Source organism: Rutidosis leptorrhynchoides, chromosome 2 (genome assembly GCF_046630445.1).
Source record: "Rutidosis leptorrhynchoides isolate AG116_Rl617_1_P2 chromosome 2, CSIRO_AGI_Rlap_v1, whole genome shotgun sequence".
NCBI lineage: Eukaryota > Viridiplantae > Streptophyta > Magnoliopsida > Asterales > Asteraceae > Rutidosis > Rutidosis leptorrhynchoides.
The window spans coordinates 121,856,838-121,872,941 of record NC_092334.1 but is presented as its reverse complement, the minus strand read 5'-3'; the positions used below and the strand labels follow the sequence as shown (position 1 = coordinate 121,872,941).

At 35.7% G+C, this 16,104-nt stretch overlaps 1 protein-coding gene and 1 long non-coding RNA gene across 4 annotated transcripts; one reads left to right on the top strand and one right to left on the bottom strand.

Annotated features, from left to right (window-relative positions):
- Positions 1-1,522: 1,522 nt before the first annotated feature.
- On the bottom strand, positions 1,523-10,559 carry LOC139891337 (uncharacterized). 3 transcript variants are annotated; one of them, XR_011773621.1, is made up of 5 exons: positions 10,466-10,559; positions 10,092-10,143; positions 8,868-8,897; positions 3,213-3,307; positions 1,523-2,820 (listed from the first exon to the last, which is right to left on the bottom strand). It is a non-coding gene; the product is annotated as an uncharacterized lncRNA (long non-coding RNA). The 3 variants fall into 3 exon arrangements; XR_011773622.1 differs by lacking the exons at positions 10,092-10,143; positions 10,466-10,559 and having other exon boundaries at positions 3,189-3,307; positions 8,868-10,079; XR_011773620.1 differs by lacking the exons at positions 10,092-10,143; positions 10,466-10,559 and having other exon boundaries at positions 8,868-10,079.
- Positions 10,560-13,067: 2,508 nt separating this feature from the next.
- On the top strand, positions 13,068-15,749 carry LOC139888218 (uncharacterized). The gene is made up of 2 exons (XM_071871243.1): positions 13,068-13,637; positions 14,214-15,749. Exons 1-2 carry the CDS (start codon positions 13,068-13,070, stop codon positions 15,747-15,749), a joined length of 2,106 nt encoding a protein of 701 aa, XP_071727344.1.
- The last annotated feature ends 355 nt before the right edge of the window (positions 15,750-16,104 follow it).

Below are 16,104 nucleotides of genomic sequence, written 5' to 3'. Positions count from 1 at the left end.
AATATAAGTATACGTTTTAAATGGAATTTAGTATAAATTCTATATAACTTCAAATATATAAATAATATATATTAATAAATGAAATCATGTAATTTCCATTATATGCGTTAATAGATATACAATTGATATAGGTTCGTGAATCCGAGGCCAACCTTGCATTGTTCTGTTCCGTCGTATGCATATTTTTACTACAAAATATCGTATAGTGAGTTTCATTTGCTCCCTTTTTAAATGCTTTTGCAATATATATTTTTGGGATTGAGAATACATGCGCTTTTATAAATATTTGACGTAATAGACACAAGTAACTGAAATTACATTCTATGGTTGAATTATCGAAATCGAATATGCCCATTTTTAGTCTGGTAATCTAAGAATTAGGGAACTGGCCCCTAATTGACGCGAATCCTAAAGATAGATCTTTTGGGCACAACAAACCCCATCCAAAGTACCGAATGCTTTAGTACTTCGAATTTATCATGTCTGAAGGGAGTCACAGAATGATGGGGATATTCTATATGCATCTTGTTAAGGTCGGTTATCAGGTGTTCACCATATGAATGATTTTTATCTCTATGTGTGGGATGTATATTTATGAGAAATGGAAATGAAAATCTTGTGGTCTATTAAAAATGATGGAAATGAATATTGATGATAAACTAATGAACTCATCAACCTTTTGGTTGACACTTTAAAGCATGTTTTTCTCAGGTATGAAAGAAATCTTCCGCTGTGCATTTGCTCATATTACATGGAGTCGTTCATGGTATATTTAAGTCAGTACCTCGCAATGAGACCAAATGTTGAAGACTTCATCCAGATGGATTAGGACGGGTCTTTACATTTTATAATTAACCATTAACAAATTTAACCAAATTAACCCAACCACTTTTAACCGATCGAATGGTTAAAAAATTCACTTAAGCGTAATAATAGTTATGGGTGTCATTTTGGCTCGGTTTTAGATAGCGGGGAGGGTAACGTTTTCTAGTTTCGAGCCCTCGTGTTGTATCGTTGTATGCTTGTTTGGTTACTACATCTTTTGATGTTTTAACATCTTAATAGTAATCGTTTTTTAGTAAAAAAAAATCGTTCATTGATTACGTTTTTTTGTAAGGATGATGATCCGTAAACAACCAATTTTTAACCATACACAACTAAATATGTTTTACAGTGTTGTATTGTACAATATTATGAAACACATATTTGATTATGTATACGTAAAAATTGTACGAATTACTCACTTTTTTTATAAGAAATGTACTCGTATATGTACACACTATTTATATGTGTAGAGTGTCACGTTATAAACTTACAACTAGCCTTTAAGAGCCCGTGCGTTGCACGGCAGACCCTAATAAAACTAAGTATAAAATGTTAACGAACTTATGAAAAATGAACATAACAACGTCAATATAGAACATCACACATTATATGTAAAGAAACAATGTTTTTAATTCAACCAATGCATTCAAGTTCTTCTAAGGATTGTTGTAAAGATTAATAAAGATATAAAGCACGTTTACTAAAGTCGTAGGTGAATAAGCAAATTAAATTGATACGTAAAGCGCTATATTATTTGTCTTTATCATAAGATAAATATGACAAGTATATTTGTACATCTAATAAACTAAAAGTTGCTATATCGTTCGACGGTATTATAAGCTCACTTTGATAAATACATAGTGAAATCGACCCGTTCAACCTCGTTTCCCAACCTAACCGACCCGTTCATGTTGACATAAACAGCCGTAACAATTTCAATTCAATCACTTAAAACTAAAATGCATTCTTACAAATTAAAACAACTTACATGTTGGTTTTTGGTAGAGAGATGACCGAGAGTTAAATCGTAAAGTACACCCATCACCTTCGGGCAGAAGTGCATAAGAGAAGTCAGAGAAGAATTGAGCCCGACACCCCAAACCAATGGCAATGATGTCAAGTATCATGATTCATAATCAAACGTATACACGTGACATCTGTAAAGCTAATAGATATAGACATTTACCATATACCTTCAATTACCTAAACATGGTAACGTGCTAAAACAGTTAAAACAACATTCATCATATATCTAATCTACTACATATTTACTACTAATCATATTGACAAAAAAAAAGTTGAAAATCCATCAATATCACACATATAAAATGTACATTGAATCACATCAGGTCAGTGCATGATAACTATACCCAAGAAAAATTGAAATATGAAAGCGAGTGCGAAAAGCATTTACCTCGATGATTACTAGTGAAGTAGATGGAAGAGGCCTTGTTGACATATCAAAACACCATGTTCTTTGATCATCAATAGATATATGCTCATTATTAACAAAGGTAGTAACAAACATTCTGCATAAATAACATCACAAATACTCAAAAATAGTATAAACAAAATGTTTAATAACTATAAGTGAAGTTACCTTAGGTTGGAGGAAATAGGCATAAATTAATATTTCACCCATCATTACTGGCAACACCCTTGCATTTGATATCAGGTTGCTTATTATGAAAAAGAAGGCTATGTGTACTAATTAAACTAATAAAGTTCAGTCCAATTGACTATATTAACAGTGTGTTATAGTTCAGGTCTAAATAAGTAACCTGTCACGAATTCACATTTATCCACAGCAAGCTTGCGTTTTGGAGCTAACTATAACAAATATAAAGTAATTCACTATAAATAACATTCAAAAAATTATAAAATTGATTAGAGGTGGCAAGTGAAACCAAGATTCATGTTCCCCACCATATTATAGATGTGATTGACGTTGCACCCTTTTGTCATTTTTGTTAAGCCAAATGAATGATTTGGATTCTGAAAGATAAAAACTGTTATTTTATAAGGTATATAAATGCGTAAACAATCGATAGAACCACAGTTAGTGACTAAAGATAACTAGAGAACATGTTAAACTTAAACGTGCAATGAAGTATAAATGGTTGGCTCGGAATGGTCACCGCCACCTCTTTTTTGAAACTTCTTTCAAAATTCGACAATTATTAATGTTGTAAATATGATCACAAAAACAAATATGAGCCTATGATAACCTGGCCTAAGATAAATTATACCCCCTTGACCCATTGGCATTAGAACCAACTCAAGATAACTCCTTTAAATACTCTAATATTTTGGATCTGATCTTAATTTGCTACAATAAGAAAATATGGGAAGAGTAACATTACATATTACATATGGCTTGGTGGTACCTCCAAATGAGTTCTTCTTCATCGAGAAGTGAAACTTCATGCTTGTAATATTGCCTATATACTCCGTCCATATATATCTACAACTATTCCAGCATCTGACATGTTTATTTATGTATGAGCATTAGAGTATAGCATGACTCATCATAAATATTAACAAATTATTGATTTAGGAATACCAAAACATAATGTAACCTGCTTCTTGAGGAACTAAACTTAGAAAAAGAACAATTTTTTTCTTTGTGTACTTAAACTTCATACTAAAGCAATTCACTTTTTTATTATAATACAGATTGCTGAAAGTTTCCAGCCTACAATCTAGAAGCTCACCTTCTAGATGTTCAAAGTAGCCTTCTTTGAACACCATGTAGAAGAAACAAAGATGAACACGATGACGGCCGCCCACCATCTCCGTACACACCCTTCCACCGCCATAGAATTTTTACTATAAATAGAGGTGCAAACCTCAATTGTAAATCATCCCAAATCACTCAGAGAAGTGTAATCACAACCTTGAGAGTGAGTTTGAGTTTTGAGAGTTTTTTTTTTTGTAAGAGTTTTGTAATACTCTGTAAATCTATTCTTGTGAGTAATAGAGTTGTTTTTCTCTCAAATTTGTATCTCCCAACGTCCAGGCGATCCTCTCTTCCTAACAAGTGGTATCAAGAGCTTGGTTAGAGACGTTGGTTGAGTTTTTGGGTCTTCTGAAGTTTTCTAAAAATTCAATTTTGAGTGTACCATTGGATTCGTCTCGTCGAACCGAGTCCAACGCAAAAAACGGCGACTTAAACGGAGTTATAACGAGCCCAGAAAACGCGGTCAAAGTTTGGTCAACTCGCCGGAGAAGACGACCGGTGCCGGAATTTTTTGCCGGAGAAGACGATCACTGTAGCAATTCACTGTAGCAGCTGGCGTCACTGTAGCAGTAATGTAGCAGTACTGTAGTAGTACTGTAGCAATTCTGAAATTTTACAATTTGGTCCCTGAAATTTTCAGAATTTCATTCTTGGTCCCTGAAGTTTATAAAAATTATAATTTTGCCCCGTAAGTGGAATTTAAGCCGCGAAGTGTCTATTCCACCATTTTCAACCGTTCCGGACGTAACGGTGATCTCTGTTTTCTACAATTCAACCCCGTTTGTGTTGAAAAATTATTTGTAAGGTGATAATGTCCACAGAAGAGTCAACATCATCTTTCGGAGCTATGATTATGCTCACAGCCACAAACTACACGTTGTGGAAACCTCGAATGGAAGATCTCCTCAGCTGTAAGGATTTGTTCGATCCTATTGAATTGAAGGGTATAAACCCTGATTCTGCCAAAGAGAAAGAGTGAAAGAAATCAAACCGAAAAACTATTGGTCAGATCCGTCAATGGATTGATCATAGTGTCTTCCACCATGTTGCACAAGAGACAGACACATATGTCCTCTGGAAAAAGTTGGAGGACATGTACCAGGCCAAGACTGCTCGGAATAAAGCCCTGCTGATGAGGCGTTTAGTCAACATGAAGCTCAAAAGTGGAACTTCAGTTGCCGAGCATACCAGTGAGTTCCAGAGCTTGGTCAACCAGTTATCGTCTGTAGAGATGCCGCTTGGCGATGAAGTTCATGCGCTACTGCTACTTAGTTCCCTTCCCGATAGTTGAGAAACGCTGGTAGTAACACTCAGCAACTCAGCCCCGAATGGCAAACTTACCATGTCAATGGTCAAGGATGCCCTATTCAGTGAAGAGGCAAGGAGAAAAGACATGGGCACAGATCAGACCCATGCCTTTGTCACAGAGAATCGGGAGAGACAGCGAATGAGTAGCAAAAATAAATGGAGAGGCAGAAGTAAGAGCAGGGGCAGGTCAGCTGATGGCAGAAAACCAACATATAAATGTCATCATTGTGGATTAGAGGGACATATGAAGAAGAATTGCTATAGATTAAAAGAGGAACAAGGTCAAAGCAGTTCACAGCCGAAGAATAAGGGTGGAGAAACATTAGTTGCTATCACAGGTGATGTAGCTTATTGTTCAACCCATGATGAGACATGCCTTCACGTCTCACGAGAAGAAACAGAATGGGTGGTAGATACTGCAGCTTCCTACCACGTGACTCCATACAAGGAATACTTCACAACATACAAAGCTGGTGACTTTGGAGTTGTGAAGATGGGAAATTCCAGTTCCGCTGAGATTGTCGGAATTGGAGATGTCAGGATAAAGACAAGTTCTGGGAGCACAATCACTCTGAAGGATGTCCGCCATGTGCCAGATCTTCGGCTGAATTTACTTTCTGGGATAGCTCTCGACAAACAGGGCTATGATAGTCATTTCAGTAAAGGCACATGGAAATTGTCAAGAGGCGCTATGATAGTCGCTCGAGGACACATTTGTGGCACACTGTACAAGACTCATGTGAAGATCTGCACAGACAGCATTAATGTTGCAGAAAAGGAGGCTTCACAAAATTTATGGCACCAGAGACTCGGTCACATGAGTGAGAAAGGGTTGTCTACCCTAATAAAGAAGGAGCTTATCAATGTAGACAAGGATGCTGCACTAGATCCTTGCAATCATTGTCTGTTTGGTAAGCAGCATAGAGTCTCGTTTAATTCCTCTTCAACGAAAAAATCAGAGTTACTCAGTCTGGTACACTCTGATGTTTGCGGTCCCTTGGAGGTTGAATCAATTGGCGGCAATCGATACTTTCTGACGTTTATCGATGATACTTCTCGAAAGGTGTGGGTATATTTCTTACGGACGAAGGACCAGGTGTTCGATTACTTCAAACAGTTCCATGTCATGGTAGAACGTGAGACAAAGAAGTTAAAGTGTCTTCGATCCGACAACGGCGGTGAATACTCTTCCAGGCAGTTCGATGCCTATTGCAGATCATATGGCATCCGACATGAGAAGACGGTCCCACGTACCCCTCAACATAATGGTATAGCAGAAAGAATGAACCGAACAATCATGGAACGTGTTCGGAGCATGCTCAGTATGACTAAGCTGCCAAAGCCATTCTGGGGAGAAGCAGTCAGAGCCGATTGTTATTTGATCAACCGATCTCCATCAGTACCACTGAATTTTGAAGTTCTGGAGAAACTTTGGTCTGGAAAGGATCCATCATACTCTCACTTAAGAGTATTTGGATGTTTGGCGTACGCACATGTATCCAAGGAGCTCAGGCAGAAGCTGGATGCAAGGACCACTCCGTGCATATTCATAGGCTATGGAGATGAAGAATTTGGATACATATTATGGGATCCAAAGGAGAAAAAGGTGATCAGAAGTAGGGACGTGGTGTTCCATGAAAGCCAGACAATAGAAGATATTGAAAAGCCCACAATATCTCAGAAGTCAAATGTTGCTGCTCAGGTGCCAGAGGCAACAACGGAATCATTCATGAGAAATGAATTTTCAGTGCAGGAAGAAATGCCAGAAGTAGAAGAAAATGAGGAAAATGACGGTGCTGAGCAGGGGGAGCCACAACCCTATCTGTCAGACGTTCCAGGACCATCACAAGGCGAAGATGATGGTGGATCTCCTCAGTATATTCCAGAAGTTCGTAGATCTGAACGAGGTCGGATTCCATCGAGTAGATATCCAGAATTCGAGTACCTTCTACTTACTGAAGATGGAGAACCGGAGAGTTTTCATGAAGTAGTAACTCATAAGAATAAAGAAAAATGGTTGCTCGCAATGCAGGATGAGATGGATTCTCTGCAGAAAAATCAAACTTATGAGATTGTAGAACTTCCACGCGGGAAGAAGGCACTGAAAAATAAATGGGTGTTCAAGCTGAAAAAGGATGGTAGTGGAAAAGTGGTGAAATACAAAGCACGACTTGTAGTCAAAGGATTCCAACAGAAGAAAGGGATTGATTTTGACGAGATATTTTCACCAGTAGTCAAGATGACTTCAATTAGAGTCATACTTGGATTGGTCGCAAGTATGAACTTGGAGCTTGAACAGATGGATGTAAACACAGCTTTTCTTCATGGAGATTTACATGAAGAAATTTACATGGAACAGCCAGAAGGTTTTGAGGTTTCAGGAGATAACCTCGTATGCAAGCTGAAGAAAAGTTTGTACGGTTTGAAGCAGGCACCTAGGCAGTGGTACAAGAAGTTTGACTCGTGCACGGTGAGTCACGGGTACAAGAAAACTGCAGCAGATGAGTGTGTCTACATTCAGAAGTTTTCTGAAGGAGATTTCGTTGCTCTTCTACTTTATGTAGACGATATTTTGATCGTAGGGAAAGACGTAACGAAGATCAACCAGCTGAAGAAGGAACTCTCTAAGTCTTTTGACATGAAAGACTTAGGACAGGCTCAACAGATTTTGGGAATGCAAATAACCCGAGACAGAAAGAATAAAAGGTTATGGCTATCTCAGGAGAAATATATTGAACGAGTGCTTTCACGTTTCAATATGAACAATGCCAAACCTGTTAGCATTCCATTAGCTAACCATTTCAAGTTAAGCAAGAGTTCTTGTCCCTCATCCAAGGAAGAGATCGGGGAGATGTCTTCAGTACCATATTCTTCAGCAGTTGGAAGTTTGATGTATGCAATGGTGTGTACAAAGCCCGATATTGCTCATGCAGTGGGAACGGTGAGTCGTTTTCTCTCGAACCCCGGGAAAGAGCATTGTGATGCAGTAAAATGGATTCTCAGATATCTTAAAGGTACAAAGAATCTATGTCTTTGTTACGGGGGAGCTGATCTAATCTTGGAAGGCTATACAGATGCGGATATGGCCGGAGATCCTGATAGTAGGAAATCTACTTCAGGATTCATTTACACTTTTGCAGGGGGAGCTGTTTCATGGCAGTCAAGACTACAGAGGTGTGTTGCATTATCCACAACTGAAGCAGAGTATATTGCTGCCGCAGAAGCTGGAAAAGAAATGTTGTGGTTAAAGCGTTATCTACAAGAATTTAGAATCAAGCAAAAGGAGTACAAGGTACATTGCGACAGTCAGAGTGCTCTAGATTTGAGCAAGAACTCCATGTACCATTCCCGTACAAAACATATTGATATTCGCTATCATTGGATACGCGAGGTAATTAATCGACAACTGTTGAGACTAGTAAAGATCCATACAAAGGAGAATCCTGCGGATATGTTAACAAAGGTGGTGACTCGAGAGAAGTTGGAGTTATGCAGAGACATAACTGGAATGTTCGTGGATTCGGCTGGAGGGGGAGAATTGAAAGTTTCCAGCCTACAATCTAGAAGCTCACCTTCTAGATGTTCAAAGTAGCCTTCTTTGAACACCATGTAGAAGAAACAAAGATGAACACGATGACGGCCGCCCACCATCTCCGTTCACACCCTTCCACCGCCATAGAATTTTTACTATAAATAGAGGTGCAAACCTCAATTGTAAATCATCCCAAATCACTCAGAGAAGTGTAATCACAACCTTGAAAGTGTGTGTGAGTTTTGAGAGTTTTTTTTTGTAAGAGTTTTGTAATACTCTGTAAATCTATTCTTGTGAGTAATAGAGTTGTTTTTCTCTCAAATTTGTATCTCCCAACGTCCAGGCGATCCTCTCTTCCTAACAATTACAAAGACACAAAACTGGACACAACCCTAAAATAATTTAACGAACTGATATCATAATAGATTTCGTATATTCAAGTATTCAAAAAAATGGACTTACAATCGGGTGGGCTTGGATTATCGCAATAGCCTGCGAAATAAATAGAACCAAACGCAAAGAAACTCTGATATTTAAATTGCAAACGAATGGGTGGTTACATCAAGAAATAAACAAAATAAAGAAGCAACAACATGAAACTTTCTTGAATAATTGTAGTGTTTAAAAAGATGTTAAACCAAATATACATTGAAGGAAAAGGAACTAAAAACTTGATTAAAGACTTTCACCTTAAAGACTTTCGACTTCATTTAAACTGATGTTAAAGCACCTCTCATTTAAAAGTCAATATAGTCTGAATAATACACCAGCAGTCCCTAATAAACCACTATATAGTACTAATAGTAATAGTAACTTAAGACAACACTCTGAGATTCATGAAAAAAGTCCAAATATGACAGCTGACTTTTAAAAGTCAAAGAAAGAATTTTTCCAACTTCATACTCAATTTTTAAAATTATATAACTCAAGTAACTACCTCGAGCAATTAATACTACCAAATTTCAATCCAAAGACTACTAAAAGTATAACTTCATGCTTATAATATACAAAACCAAACATTTTGGCATGAGCAAAACATTGACCATTAGACTTAACAGAAATTGTTTGATTACAAAATCATGAATTGGAAAATTATTCCACAAAGTTTAACTTTATACTTAATATATACTAAATTATTAACCTGCCTTTTTTGGAGCCAAATTCCATATCCTCCCAAACACATAATGCCCTGATAGCTTATAGCTCAAAGTACATACAACAATACACAACAAACCAAATAAATTAACAAATTCTTCCATTGGACATCCAACAACACATGATGTGTATCTGGCAAATGGACATACCAATCGTTTTAAAAGCTTTTAAATTTATCAAAGTGGGTGAGTCGAGAAAGTTACATAAGATGTTTAAATGACAAACTTTTTTATGGTCAAAATGGGTCAGTCCAGGTTGACCGGAATACTTCTAAACCAATTTTTTTATGGTAAAAATGTTTCCACTTTTTAGCTTGACCCGCTTATTTTGCCACCTACACACAATAAAAAAAGATGTAAACCAAAACAACGTAAAAATGAATTGAACCTTATAGTTGAACAATTTTAGCAATTGGTTTACCAAATTAGAATCCACTAACGGATTAATTCAAGAAGCAACAGGTTTACGTATATTAGAATCCACTAATGGAGTAATTCAAGCAGCTCGACATTTTAATTCAAGAAGCCTGACCTGTTAATTTGGATGAGACCTCTAGTTCCAATGATTCTAACCAATAGTTTACCTTCATCATCAAAGACAAATAAATATCGATGATTAGTATGCAAAGGACAAAAAAAAAAAAAAAAAATTACCACATTTAAAGACCTCAAGTTTTTATTTATATAATACGTCACTACATATTATATTTATATTTATATACCTAATGATAATCAATGTTCAAACGTGGCATGTCACAGTAATAAGAATGCAACCATTACAGCTTACATCTTCATAATCATATGCTTCTTGCTATATTAGATGGCATACATAAAAAAATAAAAAACTTATTTGTTTAAAACATGTTTAACAAAACTGAACTATACAATTCAAAATACACATATTACCTTGAGAGACATGTCATCAATTCCTTTTGTGGTTATAACAATAACAACATGATAAAATACAGGATAGGTTAAAAAGAAGTTCCTCATTTGCCCTAATTCAAAAATCACAGATATGAATAATTAATTCAAGAAACCAAATATAAACCCTAATAATTAATAAAAATATTACCTTGACTTCCCTAAATCAAGGCTATGAAATTATTTTGATCAATAACAAATTCAGAAATTAAATTTTAAGCATAATAATATGAATATGTAAGATGAACTTTGAACACAACTTAACTGATAAATCAGAATCACAATTATTAAGAAATATTCAGTTTGGGTGGTGCAAATCATATAGTAATTTTAGGTAGGAGATGCTTAAGAAATTGTTAAAAATATATTAACATGTAGTAGTTGATAACAAAATAAGTGATTCAAACACCTAAATTTTGATTACAGTGATTAAATTTAACATCCAAGCACCCAAATATTAACATCAAAACACCCAAATATTAACACCTAATTTTTGATTCCACCGACTCAATTTAACATCCAAACACCCAAATATTAACATCAAAACACCCAAATATTAACATCCAAATTTTGTTAAAAAAGTGGACGATTCAATTACATGAATAACAACAAACTTGTAGTAGAAATGGTTATTGTGATCAACATTAAGATACATGTAATTGAATTTTGGTGATTCAAACATTAATTCCGCCGCTTCATTGTTCGTTAATCCGATTCCAGCGAGTCTAAGTAAACCGGAGTTACTGCACAAAATTTATACCAGTTTGTGCGTAAAAATGTGGCGGATTAAACCTGTGTAGCGTCGACGTATAACACGGACGCCGGAGGCCATAATCGGTGATTGAAAGGTGTTGGGTGTGAGGAGTTTGAAGAGAGAGGGTACAACGTTTTTTTGGTCTTGTATGTTTATTTATTTATTTTTATTTTTTTTTTGTAATTTATATGTTAACCAAGATGATAGGGACATATGCTTTTTTGGGTAATTAACAAATAAAATTTTGGATTATTGTGACGATTAACACGTGGAGGGTGATTAGAGAAGTAATTAAGAGAGTGATAAGTTGGATGTATAACTCACGCTTTATGTGAGTTAGAGATGCATGCAAGTGTAAACTTACGCGCTATCAACCGCGCGTGACAATATCATTTCATCTCGTAAACGGACCGGATCAGGCCGTACTAGACCCGATCTCCTCTTTCTCTCACAACCCCCATATATATGGTCTATTCACTTAACAAAAATAAAAAAGATAAAAAACCTAAAATAAAAAACCTTCTCTCGCTTTCTTTCTTTGTTACAATTCTTTTTCTAATTTTGGGTTCTCTTAACTTACGCAGCGATTCACCCTCAACAACAACAAGGTAATCTTAATCTTTTTTAACTAATCATGTTTCACGTTTTGCATGTATTCATCTTCATTCCTTCAACAACAACCATAAATCAATGCTGTAAAACGGTATGGGAAATGCTAATGACAACCCTTGAGGTTGTCATTAAAAGGTTAGGACATGCAAAAACTACTTGTACATTAATAAAAATCAACCACCTCTTAAAAAATAACTACTCTATGTACTATTAATTTTTGCATCAATTTAATTCTTAATGACAACCCTAAGGGTTGTCATTAGCATTTTCCTATATTTTTATATATATATTCGTGTAATAAAGTTGCTGTAAACCCCCTTATTTACTCAAACTGTATATCATCTCAAGATTTGTGTTTTTTGCTGTATCTATAGTTGTATATGTTAGCGGTTTGCTGTATTTATTGTATTTTGTTTGTATTTTCACTAATTTTATGCTGTTTACTTCGGTGGGATCACATTACGAGTTTATGTACTCCGTACTACTTAAATCTTTATAATTTATTGTTTTATTTCTTGTGAATATTGTTGTAATTTGGGTGTTGCTTATATTATTGGGTTTCTCCGATTTGTATCAAAGTGTTTACTTTTTTACTGAAAAAATTTGAATGTTTTATTTATTGTTACTAAGGGAGGGTTCTTGATTTGTTAAAGTTCCAAAACAGTGTGACTGATTATCGTTCATGTTTAGTCTCATGGGTCACACTGTCTTAATACTCCGTACTTATTTAATTAAAGTTCATTTTGTGTGTATGTATTTTTTTTTTTGTTTATCTATTTTTAGAAAATGGTTTTTTTTTTTTTTCTGGCTAATATGATTGTTAATCTAGGTTCATATATTTATTAAACATCTATACTATGTATAAGAAAAAAGTATATGTAAAAGATACCTTGTGAATAGTTAACAAATTCCTGATTGTTATTCATTTTATGGATGTTAAAATATGTCTTTTTTGCTTTTTCAGCTTGTGTTTGTTTTTTTATAGATAGTTCCTTTATTTTTGCAGTGGTGTATAAATGTATAATGCTTCAGTGACAGATGCATTTTTTGTTATTGTTGTTGCGTATATGTAATACGGTTATTTTGATACTCGGTTTGTTGCTGACTGACTTATGTTCTGTTAGACTGTTACCAAATTGCCTCATTTTGTTGCTGTTTTTTTAACAACTATAGTTAAGTTATTGTTATTGTGTTATAGTTGCAGAAAGTTGGATTGAAATGGAGAACAATGATGATTGTATCAGTGATAAAATGTCAAGAAAACATTCACCTATTTCGCAAACGTACGCGTCTGGACTGTATGGAAAATTAGTAAACGTTTCTCGTGTGGGTAACGAGTACCAAACCGAAATCCCATCACTGATTACGATTTCAGAGTATCTTGAATACATACCGAACGAGTTCTTGATAGGATTAGATATACCAGTAGTTTGGATTAATCAAAAAAATATGAACGATAATATGGATAACGTTCTTGTTCCTGGGTGCGTTTTGAAAACATGGAGTGAGATGGAAAAACGTAGCTTTGTGCTGGGGTTGTATATATTCGAGAAGAATTTTGTTTTGGTGAAATGGTTTATGGAGAGTAAAAAGATCGGGGAGATATTGTCGTATTATTATGGTGAGTTTTATCGGGGCGATGAATATAAACGATGGTCAGATTGTAGAAAAAGCAGAGGCAAAAAGTGCGTTTTAGGACAACGGATATTTAGTGGATTAAGACAACAAGAGTTTCTTGCTCGTTTGTTTCCTCGTGTGTCTCACGAGTGCCAGAATTCGCTCATGGAGGTACGTTAAACGAAATCCTGTATCTTTTATATTTAATTTTTTTTACATAGTTGATATTTACTTTTACTTGAATGTCGAAGAATAATGTATACTCTTTTGTTTCTTTAGCTGATTGTTAACGGTTAACGGTTAATGATGTTGATGTTACTTTAATGTTAATGCTATATGAATATGAATATGATGACTTGGTAACTGATACTGATGTTAGTCAATGGATGATCTTTTTGAATTCATGGTTCCAGTTAATCAGAGATTTACTGTTGATTCTTGCAGTAATTAAGTAACTGATGACGTAATTTACATGACTATAGATACAATCTGTTGGCTAATGATTTTAGAGTTCATTAATAAGCATGATTTACTGATTAAGATTGGCTTGATGATGATAACTGTTACATAATTTTTTGCATAATTTACCCTAAAATAAAGGTTACATGATGGATATATGACATTGTTAATGCCAAAACATTGCGGTATTTTTATGACCCATTGTTTACGCATCACCATTTGCATTTTTTTTTTTAACTGTAGAGCTACTAAATGTATATTGTTGTTTATGTTGTGATGATATGGCAGGTTTCTAGGACATTTGAAGAAGGGGGTATATCACTCGAACACTACATGATTTCTTTGAAAACGTTGATTGGGATCGAAATGTTGATTGACGCAGTTGCAATCGGAAAAAGTAAGCAAGATTTAACAGGCAGTGGTATAGAACCCACTAAAGAAAACCAAGCGATACACATTCGGCCCGAAATACCGATTGGAAAAGCTTGTTCGTCTCTGACTGCAGCGGAAATCGCCATGTTTTTAACCGGTGATTATCGGCTAAGTAAAGCTCGATCCAATGATCTTTTTTGGGAAGCGGTTTGGCCTCGTTTGCTTGCACGAGGATGGCACTCAGAACAACCGAGCGGGTACAATTACGCTACAAACGGGAAACATTCTTTAGTGTTCTTGATGCCTGGTGTTAAAAAGTTCTCAAGAAAACTAGTCAAAGGAGAAGGTTATTTGGATTCTGTAACGGATGTTTTGAATAAAGTTGCGTTGGACCCACAACTTATTGAACTCGATTGTGAGGAAAACGAGAAAATTGACGTGAAAATAGAAGACGAAGAAGAAGAAAAAGACAAACTCAAGTTTCGTGAAAAGCGGAAAATCCACTTTTATCTTAAACCGCGAGCTCCGAACCCGAGTAAAGGCAACGTTTTAATGAAGTGTACAGTTGTTGATACGAGTTTAAGTGGCGGAAAGGTTGTTAGGGTAACAGATTTGGGACTGTTGAAGTTGAATTCGAGATGCCGTTCTGATGAAATTCATAGCGAGTTGGTTTCTAGTGATGAATCGGATAAAGCTAAAGAATTGGTGGATCGAGAAGAGCGCGTTAAGAAACAGAAAGTGTTTGATGACAGAAAAATACCCCGGGATTCAGACGAGGGTCCCATGAGGAAAGTTGTTATGAAAGACAATATGAGTAGGAAGTCGAAACAAGAAATTTCAGGGCATCGTGCAAAAAGGCGTAGGAGGTTAACTGCGTGCAGTCAGGTTGAGTCTAGCTTGGAACGAGATATGTGTTCATCATCTCATGTGGGTTCGTCGTCTCAAGCTAATAATAATAATAATAAGTTGTCATCAAATTTGAGTTTTAACTCAAGATGCAGCTCAATTGATAGTGTTGAAGATGAAAGAAACGGGCGGAGCCCACATGGGATGAATTTAATTGATTTGAATGTTACACCTGAATGTGGGAATGTTGACTTTGTGAAGGAAGTGAAAGATGAAAGAAACGGGCGGGGCCCACAGAAAGAAGGAGGTGAAAATGTTGTTGGTTGTAAAGAGAAAGAAAATGGTGGTGGTTTGGGGAGGAGGCAGGGGGCGCGAAATAGGCCACCAACTGCACGAGCATTGGAAGCTTATGCCAACGGTTTTTTAACTGTTAATAGTAGGAAGAAGAGTAAAGGAGAAGAAGAAGAATATGAGAACATGTTGGATTATGGTTATAAACTTTCGAAATCGAAAAAATATCAAAAAAGAGGTGGTGAAGTTGGGATTGTTAGTGATGCTTCTTCAATTGTGAAGGGAGATGATGAAAATGGAGAAATTGATAAGTAGTAGTAAATGGTTATTGAGATTTGTATATGTTGTTGGTTAAATGGTGACTAAATTCTTCAAAAAAATCGTTTTTTGATGACGACGACCCATTAATTGAAGCAAAAAAGGTTGAGGCGTGACCTTGATATGAGTTGGAAATAGACTTGGTTATAGTGTTTGACTTTTTGTCATTGACTTGTTAAGATTTGAGTCTTTGACAGAGAATTATTATTATGTAGGGAATCTTGGTATGATCATTGGGTTAAATAAACACAGATGGTCAAAATTTTGAAGAAACATGAAGGTTAAGTAGGGAGTATATAGGATAAGTGACTCTCTGAGTAGTTAAGTGATCTGGCTGTTTTTTTTTTTTTTA